Source organism: Staurois parvus, unplaced genomic scaffold (genome assembly GCF_062004578.1).
Source record: "Staurois parvus isolate SC_StPar_1 unplaced genomic scaffold, SC_StPar_1.0 ptg000172l, whole genome shotgun sequence".
Classification (NCBI taxonomy): domain Eukaryota; kingdom Metazoa; phylum Chordata; class Amphibia; order Anura; family Ranidae; genus Staurois; species Staurois parvus.
In genome coordinates, this window is record NW_028317968.1 from 9591011 (window position 1) to 9616580 (window position 25570).

Genomic DNA, 25570 nt, shown 5'->3' on the forward strand with positions numbered 1-25570 from the left:
GTAGCTATTGACTCTGCAGACAGTTGGTGACTTTTGCACACTGTGCCCATCAGCAGGTGCTGATCCCACTGTCATTTTACATGGCCTACCACTTTGTGGCTGAGTTGCTGTTGTTCCCAGTTGCTTCCAATTTTCTATAAATACCACTAACAGTTGACCATAGAATATTTAGTTGCAAGGAAATTTCACGGATGGACTTATTGCACAGGTGGCAACCTATCACAGTACCACGCTGAATTCACTGAGCTCCTGAGAGCGACCCATTCTTTCACAAATGTTTGTAGAAGCAGTCTGCATGCCTAGGTGCTTGATTTTATACACCTGTGGCCACGGAGGTGATTGGAACACCTGAATCAAATGATTTGGAGGGGAGTCCCAATACTATTGTCAATATAGTGTATATGACCGTCATCTTGTAAAAGGATCTGGTATAGATGAATGGAATACCCGGCTACTTTGTTTCAAACAGAAACAAGTGGCAAGAAGCTGTCACGTTGGCACAATTTAAACAGACCTTTTTTTTTGTAAATCTCAGTGTTGCTGTACAGATCACACAGATACACCACTTCACAGGCAGGGTCAGGGTATTCTCCAGGCATGTTATCTGGCATTTTTAACCACTTCCTATCCAGCACATGTATATAAATAGCCGGACAGGGGCAGATTGCCGTTCATAAATGTTGCCCGCCATTTTGGACTGCGCGCGCGGCACCGATCGTTGTACGGGACCTCTGTGTGAAGTCCTGATCATGCGATCACTGATTGGCCAATCAGTGATCACATGAATAGTAGTAAGCAAGATGTCACTTCTGACATTGCTTACTACGTGTGAAATCAGTGAATGATCACAGAGGTCACATGGTACAAGACTATTCACAACAGCCTTGTACCATGTGACAAGCTGTGACCAATCACAGCTCACACAGTATTTCTCAATGGTTGCAAGAAAGCAGCCAGAGAGGAGAAATGATTGCTTTTACAACCTTTATGGGTGTAAAAGCAATCAGTGTTAAAAAAATAAATAATCACCCCCCACAAGTAGTACAGTGTCACTATGGTGACAGTATGTTAAAAAAACAAATATAAAAAAAATAAAAAATGTAAAAAAAAATTTCAAATTATAAATTTTTGGTTATAAACTAATTTGGGTTATTTTTTTTTTTACTAAAAAGATAACTGAATACATTTTGGCCAAGACTTATGAAGAAAGATTGTTTATTTGCAAAATTTTAAGAAAAACGCTTTCAAAATGTTTGGACTTTATTTATATAGCAAAGAAAAAAAAAAAAAATCCCAGTGGTGAATAAATACCACCAAAATAAAGTTTTATCTGTCTAAAAAAAAAAAATGCTAAAAAACTCATATGGGTACATTGTTGCATGACTGTGCAATTGTCAAAGTGTGACGGTGCTGAAACCTGAAAATTGGCCTGGATAGGAAAGGGGTAAACTCACTGCCAAACATAATTTTTTTCAATTGTTTGCATGTTTCCAGTAGTGTCCAGAGGGTTACATAAGTGGGTTTCAGTGGTATTGATGAGATGGTATGTAAAATGCTAATCAGCTTCTTTTTCATAAACTATCAAAATGCCAACAGTAACCCTTAAAAGGAGATGTGCACCTTTTGTAACAAGTTACATCCCAGGTGTGTGGAACTTTTTTTTAAAAAACTACTTGTCCAGGGACTAAATCGGTGTCGCAATCTACTTGTCCCTCATGGCAATCTACTTGTCTTGATTAAAAAAAAAACAACACATTTGAACCAAAACCGTGCTTAAATCTAAGGTGCTTTTAGGAATGTCTGAGGCTTTTAAAATAAAAAAGGGGCTTTATGGCAACTTAAATGTGTACTAATTTTAACATTCCGCTGTTTATCTCCTCCTCCCCCTCCTTGCCCGTCTCTCCAGCACCACACCCGGGGACTAGCAGGGAGAGACCTTGCAGTGTAATGAGCACCGATTGGGTATCAGGAAAAGGGAGTGTCTGGTTTATCCCTTTTGACGGTTTTTGTACACGTTTAAAAAAAAAATCATTTTAGGCCTGAAGATTACATAAAACTCCCAAACATTATATATTTTCAGAAAGCAGAGAATAAAATGCTGGTAGATCCAACATTTTTATGTCGCATGATATTACCGCAAAATTTCAGTAAAAAATACGAGTTCATTTTAGAGCCCAAAAAATAAATAATCAACCCCATTTTTTTTGTAAAATATAAAAGACGAGGTTGCATCGAGTAAATAGATATCCACCATGTCAAACCTTAAATTTGCGTGCACCTGTGAAATGGCGACGAACTTCAGTACCCTGTATTTTCTATAGGTGACACTTTTAAAGCGTACGTAGGAGGTCTCATGCTAGAATTATTGCTCTCATTCTGGCTTGTGCAGCGATATGTAACATGTGTACTGCAATTGATGTTTTCAAGCGTAGGCGCCCTAGCGTGTGCTTTTATGTTTGTACGTGCGTATATGTGGGGGGGGGGATGTTATGTGCTCAGGTGTAACTGATACTTTAGAAGAAAAACATTTTTTATTTTACTTAAATTCTTTTTTTTTTTTTTAATCACATAGGGGACATAGTCCCCCTATGTGATGATTTTTGGTGCCATGTTTTTTGAGACATCTAATGCAGTGCACATCGCACAGCGGGGGCTGGCACTGTTGCCGTTTGAAAGTTTCCACCTGACAGATGAGCCCCGGTGCTTGTCCGCAGCAGGGCTGAAGGATAAAAAAAAAAAAAAAAGACCTGCCCGGCGCCTGGAACTACCTGTTCTTGCACCCATATTCAGGGTGTAATGTAGCATGTTACTGATGCACCAGCCTACACACCCCCTCTCCCCCATTTTGACAGCAAGCAGGGGGATCTTCTCCCCCCCACTTCCTGTCACAATCTTAGAAAAAAAAAAAAAAAAAAAGACACTGCCTACCACAGCACTATTGAGCACTCTCGGTAATTTATGAATTCTTCCTGTCAGAGTGTACCTCCTTGCCTGTATCGAAGGTAAGAGCAAAAAGCTACACAGACAGTCTGAAGAACCATGGGCATTACACCCACGATCTGCCAATAATGGGTGCAATGCTTTACAGTCTCCTAACAAAAGATACATTTTCTTTTACCTGCATTTATCCTTTAAATGTAAAAGGTTTAGTGTTATCCTATTTGCTGTCAAAGTATATACACATTCAATAAATGGATTATATTTTCATTGCACAGGACAATGGTCTATAATTTCTTCTACAATACATCCTTCGTGGAAAGGCATGACAATGACATACTGTGGAGATGCTTTTGAAGCAACCTTCCAACACAGCAATGACTCTAAAACGCACAGCCAAGCCCTCACCTTGTAAAACAACACATTCAGTTTAAAACAGAAATTAAAGGCAAGACATTTGTGCACAGATATTTAAGGGGAAAAAAAATTTTTTTTTGTAAATAAGTGATCACAGTCCGGTCTGTTCTCAGATGCATAAGGAGCTCAGGGAAGAGAAACAGCATCAAACAGAGCTTCCCAGTGAATGGCTGTGCAGTTTGATCATTGGAGGAGAGCACAGTGAGTTCCCAGCACAGCTAGAGAAGTGACCACTGTGTGTTCCCATGCAATGTGTGATCGGTTTTTGAAAAGCAGAGGAACTGTTCAGGAACACCAAGGGTTTCACAAAAAGGCCCCTTTCACACAGGGCAGACCCATCAGCGGATCAGCTTGCCCAGCGGGGGATCTACCCATTGGAACCCCACTGAGCAAGCTTATGGAGAGCAGACACGGACACTGCCCAGTGTCCTTTACGGGCTATCGGATGGAAACAAATCAATTGTCCGTTTTCACCCGAATGTCATCCAATCCGCCAGACGGATTGGGAATCGGAAAGGAAAGCAAAATGAGAACAGGATACTTTTTCATACAAGTACATGGTACAGCAGGCACATGTCAGGTATATGAAATGTTGGGTTTACATATTCTTTAACTGCCTCCCCCCACCATATAAGGAAACGGATGGGCAGTGGTGCTCTACTACTGGGATGTCGTCATAAGTCCCTAGGACACAGCAGATCACCAATCACTGTAAAGAGTCGATGACTTCAGCTGTGTCATGTGATCAGCTGTGTCCACTCATAGTTGATTGCATGTAAACACGGAAATGCCGGTTATCAGCAGTCCTCTCCTCAAGCTGACAGCACGTGAGGAGAGGAGAGTGGCATTCTTCAGAGGGGACATCTACACTGATCATTAATGCCCTAAGTGTAGCCACATCAGTGCCACCTGTCAGTGCCCATCAATACCACATACCAGTGCCCATCAGAGCTGCCTTTCAGAGCCGCCTATTAGTGCCTGTCAGAGCCGCCTGTCAGTCCCATCTATGAGTGCTGCCTTTCAGTGCCCATCAGTGATGCCTGTCAAAGCCCATCAGTACCACCTACCACTGCCTCCTCCTCAGTGCCGCCTATCATTGCTTAACAGTGCCCATCACTGCAGCCTCATTAGCGCACATCAGTGAATGATAAAAATTACTTATTTACAAAATTTTATAACAAACTAAGAAAAAAAACTTTTTTTTTTCCCCCTTCAAAAAGTTTCAGGTTTGTTTTAGTTTGTTTAGCAAAAAAAAAAAAACCCAGTGGTGATTAAATACTACCAAAAGAAAGCTCTGTATCAAACAAAATGATAATTTTGTTTGGGTACAGTGTTGCATGACCGCGCAACTGTCAAAGTGTGAAAGCTGAAAATTGGCCTGGGCAGGAAGGGGGTAAAAGTGCCCAGTAGGCAAGTGGTTAAAAAAAATTGAAAATCAGTACAGGCATTCAATATTTTGGGAATGTAGAAATAAACAATTAGGAACGCTGCACGAGCCAGCAAGTGAGAAAAAAAACAATGTATCAGTGTGAGAATGCAATGTTAGGTCAGGAATGTAAATCTGTATGCACCAGAGGGAGATTGCTCTATGAATGAAGGCACACTAAAGGCTGGATTCAGATGTGTGGCTAGGAGATGGTAAAAGGAATAGGTTGAGCTGAGGTTTCACCACCCACCTAAACAATGGCATGTAGCCACTTAGCACTACCCACATGCCACAGCAAAAATTAAACCACATTTCACATTCAGCGAGCAGTACCACCAGGACCCATTTTAGGTGTATGGGGTAACAATGCAGCTCAAACGGTTTCGGTGCAGTTGGTAAACATTGCAAAATTGAAAAATTTAACTAATTCGTTGCATGTTTTTTAGTGATTTGACTACTGATGAGATAAACACCATGAGTTATTTTAGGGCAAAAATTCATGTGGTATTGAACTGACACCTCCATATCTTAGAATGGCTCAGTCAAAAGGTCAAACCTCAATCCAACTAAGAATCTGTGGCAAGACTTGACTGCTGTTACCAACAGATCCCAGACAACCTAACAGAGTCATTCAGCCACTAAGAATAAAAAAAGGCTGCAGAGACATACTCCAAAGGGCTGTAATTGCAACCACACATTGTTCTACCAAATAGTGCCTTGGGTATGGATGGCAGGTGGGTAGGCGGAGAGACCAACTGGAATTTAAAGCCCACTTCGGTGCTGAGGGCAGTCATGGGATTTGGGGATGTTTACAGTACATACCCTCCCAACCGCAAGTTCAAAGAAGTAGCATTTAATGTTGAACTTCACTCGCTCAATCAACATTGACCATTTTGAATCCTTATGCTGCTAGCCTTAGTAAACAGATAGGAAAGTATCAAATTTTTACTTGTTTTAAACTGTTTTTACATTTTAGTTATTTCCTAGATCAATGCCTAGGCAAATGATGTCATACATCCCAGGAATCTTCAGGAGGGGTTTACTCAGCTAAGCACACCCTCCTGCCTGCATGCCTTAGTTAAGTGCAGATGGATTCCAGGAAGTAATTGCTACATAAATCATCTGCCCTTACTCAAGATGGCCACAGTCAGAAATGCTAGGGTGTGTTTTTCGAAGTGATTTCTCAGCAAAATAAAGCATGGCGACATGGGTGGGGGAATTTGCTACGAATATTAAAAATGTAAATAGTGCTTTTGGTTTGTGGTGTTCAGATACAATGTAGGTCCACTTTAAGAATTTATTAAGTGACCCGGGGTTTAAAAAAAACAAAAAAAAAACAAAACAGCACACCATGCTGCTATATGTTTGCAGGATGAACCTGAATATTTTGGTGGCAAAAATACGACAGTTTAATACTACTACAAATCAATTTTCGATTCAAGGTTTTAACCCTATGAAATGTGGGAAAGGGAGAGAGATGACTATTTACGCAAAGGCATAGTATTGTGGGACTTCATAGTAGTTACAGACAGAGCAATTCTGTCCTTAACCAGAAGCAAAACCAGACAATGAATCAACTGTCTCTGAAATACTATAATCTATGCTGCTCAAAGCAACCAAATTATAGCTGTGATTTTTCAGTTTAAAGAATGAATGAAAGGAAATAGGTTGCTATACGCAATGCCGAAAAGCACCCAGCAAATAAACAAAAAGCTGAAATAAGATGTAAAGATAAATTATGTCACCAATTCTTTACTGCTTGAGCAACACCTTACACACTTTCATAAAATCAAAAACATTACACATTTTAACCACCTCCCGCCCGCCATATAGTAATATGACGGACGCAAGGCGGTTCTCTCGTTCTGGGAGGACGTCATATGGCGTCCTTCCATTCTAACCACGCATGCGCGGCTCCCGGTGCACGGCGATGCGCTATGTCCCTCGGACACAGCGGATCACCGATCTACGGAAAGAGCCGAAGAGGTCGGCTCGGTCATGTGATCAGCTGTGTCCAATCACAGCTGTTCACATGTAAACAGGGAAATAACGGTTACTCTCCTCACGCTGACAGCTCGTGAGGAGAGGAGAGCCAGTAATCGGCATTCCTCGGAGGGGACATGTACACAGATCAGAGCACTGATGGTCAGTGTGCCCTGATGATCTGTGTAGCCCCAGCAGCGCCCCCTGTCAGTGTCCAACAGTGCCAGCTCTCAGTGCTCATCCATGCCACCTGCCAGTGCCCATCAGTGCCACAATTCAGTGCCCATCTGAGCTGCCTTTAGTGCCACATATCAGTGCCCATCTAAGCTGCCTTTCAGTGCCACCTATCAATGCCAGTCAGTGCCACCTATCAGTGATGCCTGTCAATGCCACCTACCAGTGCCTCCTCATCAGTGCCCATCAGTGCAGCCTATCAGTGCCCACCAGTGCAGCCTCATTAGCACACATCAGTGAAGGAGAAAAATCACTTTACAAAATTTTATAACAAAAACTAAGAAAAACCTTTTTTTTTTCAAAATTTTCAGTGGTTTTTGGTTTAAGAAAAAATAAAAAACCCAGAGATGAATAAATACCACCAAAATAAAGCTCTGTCACAAAAAAATGATAAAAATTTCATATGGGTACAGTGTTGCATGACCGCGCAATTATCATTCAAAGTGCAACAGAGCTGGAAATTGGCCTGGGCAGGAAGGGGGTGACAGTGCCCTGTAGGCTAGTGGTTGAGTATTTCCTTGGTAATGTTACAAAAAACATTAAACAAACAACAGCACAAACGGTTTTAGGAGTATTTAACAATACCCTAAAGTGTTTACCTGTCAAGTCATGATGGATAAGATCAGCAAAGTTTGGGTCATCTCCCCACCAAAATATCCAAAGCTCTCTACGTCCAGGGCGTTGATCTCGTCGCCATACGCTTAGCACATCAGCCTTCAGACATCGACTGAAACTGCTCAATATGGGATCCTCTTCTGTCACTGGAAAGAGGATTGGAGCAGAAGTGGGGCCTTGCCATACGTACTGCTTCCATTTGATCCCTGTTAGGTCAGCCTGGAAAATGAAATGAAATATTTATTAACATATAGTCAGAGCAAGAATACTAAACCATCCTCAAAAAATACTGCACTTGCTTAAACTTGTAAACAGAATCCTGACAATTTGTGAAAATGCATTTGAACATTAAATCAACCTAATAGCTCAAGAATTTTGCAACACAGGATTTTATCTGCCAGCCGACCAATAAATAAACGTGTAAAATATTCCGCTTTATTTTTGGTTCCAATACCTAACATGTATATCTACTAGGAGCCATGCCTAAGAAAGAAGAATCATAGTTTGTGTATAGGCCATGTCATTTAAGGTCCATTTTAGTTGCCTAATATTTGAAGATAAAGGTGGACAGCAAAAAATGTGTAGCTACAGCAACACCCATATTTACATATGATCGTCCCAGCTACTGAAGTATTGAAGCTGCCCTCCAGCTTTTAGTGGAGTTTAAATAGTTCATTTGCACCAAGCTGGTCAAAACTATTACCTTCACTATTAGAAGTGTGCACTGTATAAACTGTATATAGTGCCGGCTACTTACAGTATACAGCGCAGTATTTCCTTCTCACAGCATCCCCTCTCACTCTCAGAACAAGATTGAGCTAGGCCGAGCAACGCACAGCCATTCACGAAGAGCTTTGTATGGTAAGGCCCAGTTATACCAGAACACAGTGTGAGAAAAGCCCAGTTCATGCACGTTTCCCACACCACATTAGAATGCACTGCCCTGGTCATCTGCATGTGGGTGTCAATGTATGTAATGAAGCTGCAAATGCAGTTTAGCGGGCACCACAGTACCATAAGATTTGGTGTGGAGTGGTGCGTTTGTAATAGTGCAAGCACTACTATTTGTGTGGCTTGGTTCGTTTTTCAGTCCATTTAAATAAACAGGCCATCAAAACGCACTGAATGGGAACTCATGCATTTCCCTGCAATTCTCGGTGGGAAACAGCCCTCAAATTCAGAGCTTCTTCTGACTGGCTGAGATGGAAAAGCAGGTGGATGACATCATGATCGGAGAAGCAGGTGGATGACATCATGATCTCAGACACAGCCAGAGGGAGCTTTGTCCAACTCAATTTTGTTCCAATAGTAGGGGAGACGTTTCTGTGTAACTGCCAGAACATACTATGTAAACTGCAAGAAGCTGGGGCTACATGCAGTGTATACAACACACACATCTAGAAGTGGGGGCAATAGTTTGTTTGGACCAGCTTGGTGCACACAAACCATTTAGGGCCCGGTCACACCATGGTGCAGAGCCATGAGTTTTTCTGCATGCGTTCTGAAAGAGCACAACTAAATCAATTGTTCTCTATGTGCCCTGTTCACACCACAACACTTTTGTCACACGCAGTTTTTTTCTGCACAGGAATCTGCAACTTATAAAACTCAATAAAATGCGCATGTAAACTGATGTCTTTGCACGTTTAATCTGCGCGTCAGTTTCCATCAGTTGTCATGCACGTATGGTGTGAACGAGCCCTTAGACATCACTAAAAGCTGAAGATCAACTTTACCATTTTTAAACTTTTTCTCCTAGGTAGAAATTAATCATTGCCATCAAGCAGTCCGTCAACATAGTGCTGCCTACAAATCTTGTGTAATGAAAGAAAAAAAAAAAAAAAAAAAACCATCATAGACACAGCTGGGTCTGCAAAATCCCAAATGACAGCAAGCAAAATTTCAACATTTTCACCAGACACTGTGGATACTTCAATAACCCAGACAATCACAAGGGAGCAAATTAGAGGAGGAAAAATAAATGAATAAAAAAAAAAAAAAGAAAAAAAAAAAAAGATAGATGACTGAAACTCTCTTGCATTACAATACCACAATTTGCAACAAAGAGAACTAGACCACAAACATCAAGACTCCATTTGCACTTGCGCAACTGCAAAGCCGTGCGATTTCTGATGCAACTTTGATGTGACTTTGATCCAGAGAGTGTAAAATCGGATGAAAGTAGTACTTGCACCTTTTCAAAGTTTCTGCAACTAAGTCGCACAGATCTAAACAAGTATCATTGAAGAGAATGGGCTGCAACTTGCCATGCCACTATGATGTCCAAAGTCACAAGTATAAATGAAGCCTAAGAGCCCATTCAGACATGTGCATTGCAGTAACATACCCACAATGCACCCTACCCTCTATCATGCAACTTATATGGCACCGCAACACACACCTAGCCAGCTCACCTGTGTTGTAATGCATGGGCAGCCTTACCACAACGTAAAAGTTACTGCATAGTAAGGCAGTGGAAATGTCACCACACATTATAATCCGACCTCCACTCTTTGTACAATCAACTTTAAAATTGACCACAACTATGTAATATAAGGACCTATCTAAACAATCCATTCAGGCAGGCCCTTGAACTACATAGGCATTACTGCTATAGAGCGTTCCACAGTTTTACTTGAAGTTTTCAAGTGCCTGGCCCTTGCTCCCCTGCTGACCCATGCTGTAATTGGACTCAGCAAGAGTTTGGCAGCAGATTTCAGCCAATGATTACGATTAAAACTTGCTGATCAGCCGTGTCCAATCATGCACAGGGGTCTGTGCTTACAATCGCACAGAACTCTGTGTACACAGGAACAGTGAACTGGCTATTTCAGCTCCATGAAAAGCAGGGAGAAAAAAACAGCCAGATTAATTAGTAAAAACAGCACACATTGCACTTGTTAGGCATACAGTTAACCCCTTGATTGCATCCTAAATGTTACCTCCTTCCCAGGCAGTGTCATTAATATAATGTGTGTACAGTATTATCACTGATTGCTGTATTAGTGTCACTAGCAACATCAGTGTCAGTTAGCGACACTCTCAGCCACTGTCTTAGCACCAAATTGCCCGCAGTAGTATCACAGTCCCACTAAGACGCTGATCACCGCCATTACAGTATAGTGTCTATAACTGCATAAATAAAATCTAGCGCATATATATATACATACACACACACACATACATACATACATACATACACACACACACACACACACACACACACACACACACACACACACACACACACACACACACACACATATATATATACACACACACACACACACATACATACACACACCATAGATGCTATAGCATTCACACAAACCAATTAATATACAAATACTCAAATTTTTTTATATATACACCAAAAAAAAGGTAGCAGAATACATTTTGGCCTACATTTATGAAGATTCTTTTTTATTGCATATGTTGTATAACAGAAAGTAGAAAATATCTTTTTTCCCACAAATGTGTGGTCTTTTGTTTATAGAATTAAAAAAAAAACAGTGGTGATCAAATACCACCAAAAGAAAGTTAATTTGTGTGAAAAACGGATATAAATTTAATTTGTGTACAATGCAATTGCCAGTTAAAATAGAGCAGTGCTGAATAGCAACAAATGGACTGGTCATGAAGGGGGCAAAACCTTCTAGAGCTCAAGTGGTTAAGCATATCTGCAAAAAAAGAAGAAAAAGGGGGAGATGCATCTTGCTGCAAACTTTTTAAGCTACATCCAATCACAATTAAGGGTGGACAAATTAACAGGAAACTTGATAGACAATCATGGAAGCATCAGGCATTTAAGGAACCACTGAATAAGTGCACCCATTGACCAAAAAAACAAAACAAAAAGGGGGGTTCAAAACAAACACCTGGCTCCTTGAATTTATCCAACACTGCTCATTACCACCAATCTGCTGTCTGCTACTTGCCTGCTGTAATTACCATAAAATTAAATAGAATGAAATGCTAAACCTCAAGACACAAAAAAACAAAAAAAAAAACAAAACAGAAAGAAGTTTCTGAGGAGATAAAACACAAAATACAGTTACTACTTCTATAAAGAACGAGTGGCCTAGCTGGCAGAAGCACATTCCTGAGCTATAATTACTTGAAAGGCGACAATACAGAAATTTCAAGGTTTAACACTGATCACTTACTAACAGCTGGAATTCAGCCTCACTTTATCTTCCTTTACAGGGACAAAGAGGGGGGATGGGTGTAAATGTGTTCATTTCATTCATCACAACTAGGCTACAGAATGCCAGCATGCAAAGAAAAGGTTTGCAGAAACATCACAAGGTACAGTTTTCCAAGCTACACTAAAGCTGGAACTAGGAGATGGCTGGCATCAGAGATAATGAGGCCAGGCATGCATCTCTTGAGTGGCAGGATATCTGATCTTGAACCACTGATTTGGCTATGACACTTTATGGTGTGTTGTATATTGTGTTTTTTTTTTTCATCAGTCATAACTAATCCCAGGAAGACCCACCTACTCGAATTCCCCAAATCAACTGCCCCACTTGTACAGTTCAGGTTTCATGCAATCAAAGATTGTGTGCTGCAGGCTGCTACAGCAGTTCCAATTTCAAGTGAAAAAAACCAAAACACCCTTGCTATATTACCTATTCTACAGTCTATGTAATAATATATGTTATATATAAAATGTCTGCACAACTATTCATCTTAGTAAGAATTAAATAGGGCATCAGAGCTAGATCAGTATTCAAAACTGTTAAAATTCAACTGTAATAAATCTCCGTCTTTAAAAGAAATGCAAGAGGAAAAACCAAAAACAAGATGAGCGAATGTGAAAATCTAAACAGCAACAGATTACAACATGAGGGGATTATCTGAGGACAGGGGGAAGCTGCAAGAGACAAAAGAAGATGAAAACATGGTGATGAAAGCACGCTGTTAGGAGAAGTCATACACGTTGTGATGCCAAACAGAATCGTGTAGGGAAAAAAATAGTAGGCAAAAAAAATTGGCAACTCAGCTAACAAAATTAAAAAAAAAATAAAAACAAACACAAAACACAGCCTATCCTAAAGTCAGGGCCAGGCCCAACATAAGAGCCATGAAAATGGCTGCTTCCTGCCTCCTCCTTCCCAGGCTCCACTCCCACAGAGAGAATAGGAAGGGCTGAATCCAGCCTGAGCACTGAAAACACAAGTAACCTTGGATCAGAGGAATTGGACACAGACAGTGCAAAATAAGGTCTGCTGAGGCCAGGCTCTGCGCTGAATAGAAAGTGCATTGCAAGAGCGTTCACTCAACCGCCTGACATTTACAAACAGGTCACGGCTTCTGGACAGACTCAATCAAGATGACATAACTGGCCTGCATGCATACATATATTTTATATACATGCACACACTTGCAGTTTATCAAACATTTGACTGTAGGCTCCCACGGGAAGGGCCCTCCAAACCCTCCTTTGCATGGAACTGGAGTATCCCTTTATTTTGTAAAGCACTGTGCTCACTGTTAGCCTAATATAAATCTTAGGCACATAATAAAAAAGGGGGGGGGGGGTTGATAAACCTCAAAATTGCAGGGAAATGTAGTAGGAGACTAAGGCTGACCATACACTATACAATCTGATTGTACAATCTAACCTAGCTCTGCCATCAACTATGTACTGAAAGGACCTTTCCTGAATTAAAACTGATTTTGTTTGTCCTCATATTACATAGTTTTGCCAACTCTAAAGAAAACTGTACAAACACTCAGAATGTATAGTGTCTGACCAGCTTAATATTTTGTACACATGACAAATTTTCAAAACAGAACAAACTCCAGCCTAGTCAAAGTAGACAGGCCACTTGTGTCACCATACACATGACAACCTGACCATACAATCAACTTTAGAGTTACCAACGGTTCCAGTCAGGTAGACCCATGCACTACAAAGTTGTTACTAGATCTAACTGGTGGTCATCCACTATATAGTCTGATTGTACAATCACCTATCGACTATGCAGTGCAAGTGCTTGCATGATGTGATACAAATTGAATGGACTGTTCAGATGTTCTTTTATTACATAGTTTAAGAGGAGATTGAACAACCAGATTGCATAGTGCGCTTTACAGGAGACTGAACAATCGGATTGCATAGTGCGCGTTACAGGAGACTGAACAATCGGATTGCATAGTGCGCGTTACAGGAGACTGAACAATCGGATTGCATTGTGCGCGTTACAGGAGACTGAACAATCGGTTTGCATAGTTGCACTTACAGGCGTACAATCAAATTGCATAGCCGCACTTACAGGCGTACAATCAAATTGCATAGCCGCACTTACAGGCGTACAATCAAATTGCATAGCCGCACTTACAGGCGTACAATCAGATTGCATAGCCGCACTTACAGGCGTACAATCAGATTGCATAGCCGCACTTACAGGCGTACAATCAGATTGCATAGCCGCACTTACAGGATATTGTACAATTACGCTGTATAGTTAGCTTAAAGGAGACTGAACAATCAGATTGCATAGTGTGTTATAAAGGAGATGGAACAATCAGATTGCATAGTGTGTTATAAAGGAGATGGAACAATCAGATTGCATAGTGTGTTATAAAGGAGATGGAACAATCAGATTGCATAGTGCACTTACAGGTGTACAATCAGATTGGATAGCCAGCTAAAATGAGATTGTATAGCTCACTTACGGGATATTGTACAATTACACTGTATAGCTAGCTTAAAGGAGATTGTACAATCAGAATATATAGTGTGCTTAAAACAAATTGTACAGCTAGCTTGCCAGAGATTGTACAACCAGACTGTATAGTGTGCTTAAAGGAGCATGTATAGCTAGCTTACAGGAGATTGTGCAATGTCTGGTAAGCACATAATATGATCTAACCAGAGATTGTACAATCAGATTGTAAAGCTAGCTTACCAGAAATTGCAGATTGTACAGTGCGCTTAAAGGAAAGTTGTACAGCAAGCTTACTAGAGACTGTACAATCAGATTGTATAGTGTGCATAAAGGAAATTGTACAGCTAGCTTAACAGAGATTGTATAGTGCGCTTAAAGGAAAGTTGTACAGCGAGCTTACCAGAGATTGTACAATCAGATTGTATAGTGTGCATAAAGGAAAGTTGTACAGCGAGCTTTCCAGAGATTGTACAATCAAATTGTATAGTGTGCATAGAGGAAATTGTACAGCTAGCTTACCAGAGATTGTACAGTGCGCTTAAAGGAAAGTTGTACAGCGAGCTTTCCAGAGATTGTACAGTGCGCTTAAAGGAAATTGTACAATCAGATTGTATAGTGTGCTTAAGGCAAATTGCACAGCAAGCTTACCAGAGATTGTATAGTGTGCTTAAGGGAAATTATACAGCTAGCTTACCGAAGATTGTACAGATTGTATAGTGTGCTTAAGGGAAATTATACAGCTAGCTTACCGAAGATTGTACAGATTGTATAGTGTGCTTAAGGGAAATTATACAGCTAGCTTACCGGAGACTGTACAATCAAATTGTATAGTGTGCTTAAGGGAAATTATACAGCTAGCTTACCGGAGACTGTACAATCAGATTGTATAGTGTGCATAAGGAAATTGTACAGCGAGTTTACCGTAGATTGTACGGATTGTATAATGCGCTTAAAGAAAATTGTACAGCGAGCTTACCAGACATTGCACAATCAGATTGTACTGCTAGCTTACCAGAAGTTGTACAATTACATTGTGAAGTTAGCTTACAGGACACTGTACAATCAGCAGGCAGAATCTAGAGCAGCTGTGTATGGTAGCCAATAGGCTTCTAGCTTGAGCTTGCTCAGTGTGTCTTTGAACATGAAAGCTAGAAGTGGATTGGTTGCCAGTCTGAGGTTCCGATCTAGCAGGATTAGATGAAGATATTCATGTAAGAGGACTTTAGACAGGAGTATCAGGGAGAAGAGTGCGGTGTATTGGAGGCTGTGTTCCACACACATGCACACCAGTGCTGTTCCTGATCGTCCTTGGAAGTGCAGTGTTCCCCGATGATGTATACATGAGATCCATAGATATATGAGGCCGGCTGTGGCCATGAATGGGTGATCGGTGGCCATGGTCAGGCCCAGATCTGCTGCTAGACGTGTATGTGTGTGTCCTGTATACTCACCAGACAGAAGAGGTTGGAGTGGCAATCCTCCAGACTGGCCCCGTTCGGCACAAAGCATGAACTCATCCTCACAGGCAGGGAACACACGCCATTATCCCACCCCGAACAAGAAAGAGACACACACACAGGAACCGCCGCGGGCACAGCTGTGAGCGCCCAGCCACCTCCTCCCCGGACACTACACCATCATCCTGCCGGCCGATCGATGGGAATGGCTGCACGTGTGATCGGTGGGGGGGGATCGTGCCCTTGTATGGAATGTCCGTGAAAACGGCGCAGTCGGGGCTTCACAGGCGCCGCTCTCCGGGCGATGTCTGCCTCGTCCCTCCCCCGCCGCTGGTCTCCCTGCTCGGGGCGCAGAGCATGGCGGGAACCGCCCGGACACCGGAGCGCTGAGAGGCCGCTGGGGCCTGCGAGCTGAGGGAGGCGGCCGACACAAAGGAAGAGCTCCGAGTCCTCGCTGAGCCAGACGCGGCCGGTCCCCGGCTGTTTGTCGGCTTCTTTTTCCTCACAGGTTCGCCATTTTCCTCTCCTCCTCCTCCCTGTGTCTCTCCGCTTCTGCGCACGCACCAACCACTGCTCCCCTCAGCTGGGGCCCGCTCTCCTGGCTCCTCTCTGCTTCCTCTCCGATCAGTCCCAGCGATAGGAGCCGATAACTATTAATAATACGATCAATGTCGGGGCCAGCTTTCCCATTTGAATTTACAGATTCCTTTCTTTAATGGCGGCCGTGGTGGCTGCTCGGCCTCTCGCCGGCGATTGGTTAGGGCGGCGTCATGTGACTGGGAAGCGTCTTTGTCGATTGGCTGCTGTGGGCTGTAGACTGGAACTAAGCGAGTGGGGGGAGGTTTGGGATGGTAATGACAAGAGGATACCGGTAGGGGGCGAGGCTGTTGCTGGAGCTCCGCGCCGCTCGCTGGTGATACAGCGCTAATACAAGTCTGCAGCGCAGCCCAGCCTGGGAAGTTATTTTCAGCACATCACAGCCAGCTAAAGATAACTTCATTGTGCCTTCATCTACGGCTTGTACCTGCACCCAGGGGCGGCTCCTCCAATGCTGTACACAAGGGATCCCTCACTGCTCCGCACAGCCAACCACAACATTCCCCTAGAAAGACATTCTATTTTTAGCCTGCAAGTCAAATCACTGTCTGCACACCTGTGCTCCTACTGGGAGGATTCAATCCAGAGCTCTTAATGCTGGCCATAGACTGTTCAAAAATCGGCCAAAAAAAAATCAGCCGATATTCGCACTGTTAGTGGGTTAATTGGTCAGCCGTTTTTCGGGTTTTTTGCACTTTGAGATTATCGGTCATGTTGGAAAATTTGCAGCCGATTTGAACGATGGACCGATTTTCCTGGCAATGATGGCCAAATCGGCCGATCGTTTTAACGATAAAAAATCGGCGCATGACCAGTGACCTGCAAGGGACAGAAGTTATGGGGTGAACTTTATGATTTAGTCGGCCGATTTTTTAAACCGTTGGTGGTAAAGTCGGCCGAACGAACGACCGATTTTTCGTTGATCGTTCGAAAAATCGGCCGATGTTTGACCCGTCTATGGCCTGCATAAGGCTGGACATACACTATACATTTTCTGTTCAATTTCTGCCCAATTTCTTTTAGATTTACCCTCAACTATGTAGTGCAATTACTTGGATACAATTGAAAGTGTTGTTTAGGTTTGACCTCATATTGTATGGTTTTTGGTAAATCTACAGCAATTTTCTAAAGAAAATTGTATAGTGTATGGCCAGCCTAATGCCCCGTCCTGTACAGGGTCGAACTGACCATTTGGAAACTCGTGCACTGCCCGAGGGCCCAGGGTCAGTAGGGGGCCCCATGAGATGCCCCTGGTGCCTTTTTCATAGGCTTTTTTGAGTTTGGGCAAGGACACAGTGGCCCCATGATCCCCTATTGCCCGGGGGCCCCATGAGTTGTCAGTCCGCCCCTGGTCCCATACACACGATAAGAAAATCGTACAAAAAATTTTGCTGAACAACTAATCGAGTGATTTTTTTTCTCCGTTGATAAGCAGGATGTTTTAACCGATAACGATATTGTGAAAGAAAAAATCCAGTTGAACAACAGTGAAAAATTTTGTCGTTTCGCATACGAACGATCGCTTTTCTATGCAGTGGTGTGGCAGTCGTACGAAAAAAATCTATCAAGTGCTATCACGCGTGAGCGAGCAGCACAGTGGCTAAATGGTTAGCACTTCTGCCTGGCAGTACTAGGGTCGTTGGTTCGAATCCCAGCCACGGCACCACCTGCCTGGAGTTTGCATGCTCTCCCTGTGCCTGTGTGGGTTTGCTCCGGGTACTCCGGTTTCCTCCCACACTCCAAAGACATGCGGGTAGGTTAATTGGATCCTGTCTAAATTGTCCCTAGTATGTGTATATATGAATGTAAGTTAGGGACCTTAGATTGTATGCCCCTTGAGGGTTAGGGACTGATGTGAATGCACAATATATATGTAAAGAGCTGCATAAATTGACGGTGCCATACAAGTACCTGTAATAAATAATGAGCGGAAACAGAAGTTGACCCGGATGTTTATGTCCAAGGAATCTTCGTAAACACAAATGAAAAATCCAAATATTAAAAGTAGATTGGCCTCATGAGATAATGAAACCAGAATTCTGCATATTATATTTTATGTGTCACTATTTATGTATATAGTTAGTGTAATAAACTATAATATACTCATTGCTGTTAATTGTTGTGTATATCGCTCATTCTGGCCGGAAGGGCGTGGCTACAAGGTCACAGGCACACTGCATCACTTCCACTTGTATGGAAGACGTCAACACTACGTATTGCCCGACAATTTATCTAGATTGGTTAATGTGGGCCACAATTTTGACCAACGAACATTTGACGCCTCTCGGATGACCGATCAGTCGATTTTCTAATTGTGTATTCCCATCCTTTAGGCTGGCCATACATTATACAATTTTATTGAGATTTTTGCTTTAGATTTACCAAAAACCATATAATATGAGGTCAAACCCAAATAACACTTTCAGTTGGATCCAATTAGGCAGGTCATTGCACTACACAGTTGAGGGTAAATCTAATGGAAATTGGGCAGAAAATTGTAAGAAAATAGTATAGTGTATGGCCAACCGAAGGCAGGGGTCTCCAAACTTTCTAAACAAAGGGCCAATTTACTGTCCTTCAAACTTCTGGGGGGCCGGACTATGGCCAGTGGCAGAAGAAAATGTCCTAGCATCAGTGGGAGTAAACAGTGCCCCATCATTGGTATTAGGAGGAGAATTAGTGCTCCATCAGTGTTATCAATAGGAGGAATAGTGCCCCATCATTGGTATCAGTGGGAGGAATAGTGCCCCATCATTGGTATCAGTGGGAGGAATAGTGCCCCATCATTGGTATCAGTGGGAGGAATAGTGCCCCATCATTGGTGTGAGTGGGAGGAATAGTGCCCCATCATTGGTGTCAGTGGGAGGAATAGTGCCCCATCATTGGTATCAGTGGGAGGAATAGTGCCCCATCATTGGTGTGAGTGGGAGGAATAGTGCCCCATCATTGGTGTCAGTGGGAGGAATAGTGCTCCATCATTGGTGTCAGTGGGAGGAATAGTGCCCAATCATTGGTGTCAGTGGGAGGAATAGTGCTCCATCATTGGTGTGAGAGGGAGGAATAGTGCTCCATCATTGGTGTGAGTGGGAGGAATAGTGCTCCATCATTGGTGTGAGTGGGAGGAATAGTGCTCCATCATTGGTGTGAGTGGGAGGAATAGTGCTCCATCATTGGTGTCAGTGGGAGGAATAGTGCTCCATCATTGGTGTGAGTGGGAGGAATAGTGCTCCATCATTGGTGTCAGTGGGAGGAATAGTGCTCCATCATTGGTGTTAAAGGGAGGAATAGTGCTCCATCATTGGTGTGAGAGGGAGGAATAGTGCTCCATCATTGGTGTGAGAGGGAGGAATAGTGCTCCATCATTGGTGTGAGTGGGAGGAATAGTGCTCCATCATTGGTGTGAGTGGGAGGAATAGTGCTCCATCATTGGTGTCAGTGGGAGGAATAGTGCTCCATCATTGGTGTGAGTGGGAGGAATAGTGTCCCATCATTGGTGTCAGTGGGAGGAATAGTGCCCCATTATTGGTGTCAGTGGGAGGAATAGTGCCCCATCATTGGTGTCAGTGGGAGGAATAGTGCTCCATCATTGGTGTGAGTCGGATGAATAGTGCCCCATCATTGGTGTGAGTGGGAGGAATTATGCCCCATTGTGGGTGTCAATGGAAGGAATAGTGTCCCATAATTGGTATAAACAGGAGGAATAGTGCCCCGTCACTGGTATCAATAGGAGGAATAGTGTCCTTTTGTCAGTGGCGGGAACTATGCCCCACTGTTACTAACAGCAGGGGGAATAATGCCTCGTCATTGGTATTAATAGGAGGATTAGTGTCCTTTTGTCAGTTCCAGTGGCGGGAACTATGTCCCACTGTTGCTGACAATGGGGGAATAATGCCTCCTCATTGGTATCAATAGGAGGAATAGTGTCCTTTTTTTCGGTGTCAGTGGCGGGAACTATGCCCCACTGTTACTGACAGCAGGGGGAATAATGCCTCGTCATTGGTATTAATAGGAGGATTAGTGTCCTTTTGTCAGTTCCAGTGGCGGGAACTATGTCCCCACTGTTGCTGACAATGGGGGAATAATGCCTCCTCACTGGTATCAATAGGAGGAATAGTGTCCTTTTTTTCGGTGTCAGTGGCGGGAACTATGCCCCACTTTTACTGACAGCAGGGGGAATAATGCCTCGTCATTGGTATTAATAGGAGGAATAGTGTCCTTTTGTCAGTGTCAGTGGCGGGAACTATGCCCCACTGTTGCTGACAGCGGGGGGAGAATAATGCCTCGTTATTGGTATCAATAGGAGGAATAATGTCCTTTTGTTGGTGTCAGTGGCGGGAACTATGCCCCACTGTTGCTGACAGCTGGGGGAATAATGCCTCATCATTGGTATCAATAGGAGGAATAGTGTCCTTTTGTCAGTGTCAGTGGCGGGAACTATGCCCCACTATTGCTGACAGTTGAGGGAATAATGCCCCAAGGGCCACATAAAAGCAAGCAAAGGGCCTTATCCAGTCCCCAGGCTACAGTTTGGGGACCACTTCTCTAAGACACTGGTCTCCAAACTGTGGCCCAAGGGCCAGATGCAGCCCTTTGCTTGCTTTTGTCCTGCCTTTGGGGCACCATTTTATCCACTGATACCAACGATGGGGTATAATTCCCCCCACTGACACCAATGATTGGGCACAATTCCTCCCAATGACACCAATGATGGGGCACAATTTCTCCCAATGACACCAACAATGAGGCCCACCGATACCAATGATGGAGCATAATTCCCCCTACTAGCACAAATGATAGGACACTATTCCTCTATATGACACTAATGATGGAACACAGTTCCTCCCAATAACACCAACAATGGGGGGTAATGACACCACTGATGGGGCACAATTCCTCTCACTGACACCAACAATGGGGCACAATTCCTTCCACTGACACCAAAGACTGATATTCTTTTTTCCCCACTGACATCGGGGACCTTTTTACTCTCAAAGGCCACAGTCCAGCCCTCCTAAAGTCTGAAGGACAGTAAACTGAGTCTTTGTCTAGCAAGTTTGGAACCCCTGCTCTATGCACACTGGACGCTTGGCCATCTTTTCTAGATGCCTTTCCACTGGCAGCAGCGTTTTGGCAGAAAAAAAGACACTTGATGCGTGTAAACACATGTACCACATTTAGGCACACCAAGCGCTTTCATTTACCAAAATAATAATTTATTCTGGCCGTTGAAATGAATTATTGCTCAAGCACTAAACACGCGTTTAGACACATTTCCACACATCAACACTGCTGTTCCTGGTTGTACTGGAAGTGTGTTTTTTTGCTGTTTCTAAACCTTTTTCTGTTCATTCTTTTTTGTTATAACAAAGTATTCATGACCACGATATCACAAAACATGCATGCATAGTTGGTTATCCAGACAATAACTGAACATAAATAGCATGGTAACTGAACAATGTATACTTCCCAGCCACTTTATTAGGTACACCTCATCAATTGCTTGGTTCTAAGCATGAAGGTAAAAAACCTTCTCTGTGTGCACTTTCACCCCAGCCCCACCTAATACTCACCTAAGCCCCCTCTGGATCCAGCTATGTGCACTGGAGTCTCAGCTATCCCGAGACTCCCTCTTCTCATTGGCTGAGACAGAAGCAGGAGCCATTGGTTCCTACCGCTGTCAATCACAGCTAATGAGCCAATGAGAAGAGAAAGGGGGCATGGCCAAGCCACAGCTCTATGTGTGATAGTGCACACGGAGCAGCGTGTGCCCCCATAGCAAGCTGCTTGCTGTGGGGGCACCTGACAGGAGGGAGAGGCCAGGAGCGCCAACGGGGGACCTGAGAACAGGAGGATCTGGGCTGCTCTGTGCAAAACCACTGCACACAGCAGGTATGTATAGACATGTTTGTTATTTTTCCTTTAAAAAAAAATAAACCTTTAGAATAGCTTTAGGTGACTTTGAACGTGGCATGGTTGTTGGTGCCAGATGGGCTGGTCTGAGTATTTCAAAAACTGCTCGGATTTTCACACACAACCATCTCTAGGGTTTACAGAGAATGGTCCAGTGAGCCGCAGTTGTGTGGGTAAAAATGCCTTGTTGATGTCAGAAAAGAATGGGCAGACCGGTTCGAGATGATAGAATGGCAACAGTAACTCAAATAACTACTCGTTACAACCAAGGTATGAAGAATACCCTCTCTGAACACGCAACACGTCAAACCTTGAAACAGATGGGCTACAGCAGCAGAAGGTGCCACTCCTGTCAGCTAAGAACAAGAAACGTGGCCAGTCATACCAATCTTTTGAAAATGATTTGAATGTCACAGTTAATGTATTATCTACATAATTTGCTCTGTTGGATCCTGCAGAAATATTTTAATAAATTTTGTACGATCTTCCGGAACTCGATCTGGCGTATTGAACCCGCTAGAATTAAATATGAATATCTACAATACCCAAACGATGATGGAGGAGTATCGGCACCAAATCCATAAGTATACTTTCTGGCAGCCCAAATTCAAGATCTTTTAGGCTGGGATAAGGGTGACCTGTATATTTCCTCCTTCAACATGCTCAATTCTTTACTTCATAATGGTAATCCTTTTTCGGCCCTGGACTCAACATACCTATCCTACATTTTACTTGATTTATAAGTTTTGTCAGTCCCCTAAAATAATATTGGGTACTACAAGACATCCTAGATTTACACCATTATGGTCAAATAGAGAGTTCCCCGAAATTTCCTGGCTGGAAGGTTTTTAAAGGTGGGAACATGCGGGGATCACTGTACTCTGATGGGGTGTTGAAAACATACCAACAACTCTGTATGGACTATGTCTTGGGTCAAAGATGTTTTTTCAATATCTACAATTATGACATGCCCAAGGTCTGGCTCCGGCTTCTTTTTCTTTTTTTGGTCCTAATTTTGGACAGTAGAGTACAGGCAAGAAATACTAAGGGTCTCATTTCTAAGGTTCATGGGATATTTTTTTTGAACTGCTTCTTAAATTTCCCATTCCATGCAGGCAAAAATGGGAGACAGATATTGATGTTGTTCTAGGGGATATATGGGATGAAATAATGAAGAATGTACAGTTTGGTTTCGATATCCCCAACCCATAAAGTAACCAAGCTTTTTATCCTTCACATGGATTAGCACACTCCGTAGCTGCTGTACAGGGTAATGTGCCTGCTCTCCTGGCTCTTTTATACATTTGTTTTGGAGATGTCCAAAACTATAGCCGTACTGGCAAGATGTGATAGATATGATAAATTCTGTATATGATACTGCGTTGATTCCAGACCCTGTCTTATGTCTCCTTAGGTATATAGATCCTAAAAATTTGGAATATGATCAGGCAGTGGCCATTGCAAGATTGTTGTTCTTTATGGCTCGTAAGCTAATAGTTTCTTGCTGGGTTTCACCCAATCCTCCTACCCTTGTGGACTGGATGCAGGAAATTAATAAATACTTAATGTTTGAAAAATACATCTATACTCAATGTAACACCTCTCAAAAGTTTTAAAAAATATGAAAAAAATGGATAGATACACCATGTTCCAAATTAAACTTATAACAAGAAGTGGGAATGCCTGAACGCTTCTTTTTTTTCTAATATGCAGTTTCTATTTTTTCTATTATCATTTTTTTTTATGAATGGGGTGGCCTGTCTTAGGAAAAAAAACTCTTTATATATTGCTAATAGTATATTTTACTGGTAGCTGTGGAATATTTTTTAATTCTTGAATCTCTGTGAAAACCACTTGAATATTTTTGGAAAGTCAGATGATAATGAATCAAATGTATTGTAGATGTTACTGTTGATGTTATTGTATTATTTGTTAAATTGATATTAGTTTTTTCTTTCTATCTGCTTTGATGTTTAATCGCTGGATGCCAAGCGCACGCAAATATGCGGCTTCTTGGCGTCTGGGCCTTGATGCCGAGCGGCCGCATATTTGCATGCCATTAGAAAATACATATGTGCAGAGAGAGCGCGCCCTGTCACGGAAAGGTCCCGTTCTCCCGTTGCGATCGGGACCTTTTCCGATCATGTGACCGCCGTGACGGGGAATCATGGTGGTCACATGACCTTAAAACCCCGCCCGCCTCCCGGCTTCTGAAACTCTTATAGGGCCGGGATGCGCTGGCGCAAAGGGGTTGCATTCATGTTTTGTTCTCTTTCTTTTTTTTCTATATGCTTGTTATGAAAACTTTAAAAAAGAATCTGAAACACAGGCGCACCAAATTAGACAACAGAAGATTGGAAAAACATTGCCTGGTCTGATGAGTCTCAATTTCCCTAGAGATGATTGTCCATGAAAATCCCAGTAGATCAGCAAGTTTTTGAACACTCAGACCAGCCCGTCTGGCACCAACAATCATGCCACATTCAAAGTCACTTAAATCCCCTTTCTTCCCCATTCTGATGCTCGATTTGAACTTCAGCAAGTCATCTTCGCCATGTCTAGATGGCTAAATGCATTGAGTTTCTGCCATTAGATTGGCTGATTAGCAATTTGTGTTACCAAGCAATTGAACAGATGTACCTAATAAAGTGGCCGGTGAGTGTATATAAATAGAGAATATTAAAGAATAAGTAACCTGTTGTGTTCACAAGTGTGAAGTAGAGGCACTAAGCATCCAAAATATAACATCAGGCATCAATTGAGCAATGAATATATTGGTTACTAACAGTCTAAGGCTCAGTTCACACTACTAAAATTTCATTACTTATAGTGCAACTTTGCTAGGTGACTTCCTAGCAATTTGCTGGCGACTTGAATATGACTTTGATGCAATTTGATGCTCGACTTTCATGTCATGCGACTTTGCCTTTCCTATAATGTCGGATCCAAATCACATCAATATAGATTCAACTTGGAGGCGATTTCCATTAAAGTTTACGGGCACAAGGTGGATAGAAGTTGCCTTGAAGTAGTACAGGAACCCTTTCTAAAGTTTGAGCTAATTAAGACGGCTCTCATTAACTAACATGGGATTTCACATGTCATGCAACTTGGTGTCTCACAAGTCGGATCCCAAGTAGCGGCAGTGTTAACCGAGCATTAGAGTTATGGACCTGAGATATTTGTAAACAAAATTCCAAGATCATGTTCAAGTAGCTGAAGATGAGAAGTAGAAAAGAAAATTAAGAAAGAAGGATATAAGAGAGAGAGGAGAAGAGGTTGACCACTCTAGATGGGTCTGAGACTCTCCATAC

At 42.6% G+C, this 25570-nt stretch overlaps 1 protein-coding gene across 1 annotated transcript in view; it reads right to left on the reverse strand.

Moving 5' to 3' along the window:
• MED13 (mediator complex subunit 13) overlaps positions 1-16507 on the reverse strand; it is a 114600-nt gene extending 98093 nt beyond the window's left edge. The window contains exons 1-2 of the mRNA XM_089676646.1: positions 15744-16507; positions 7597-7831 (exon numbers count right to left, since the gene is read on the reverse strand). Of these exons, the coding sequence (XP_089532772.1) occupies positions 7597-7831; positions 15744-15809 (301 nt within the window). The 5' untranslated portion in view covers positions 15810-16507. The remainder of the gene's footprint in view (positions 1-7596; positions 7832-15743) is intronic.
• Between the last annotated feature and the right edge of the window lie 9063 nt (positions 16508-25570).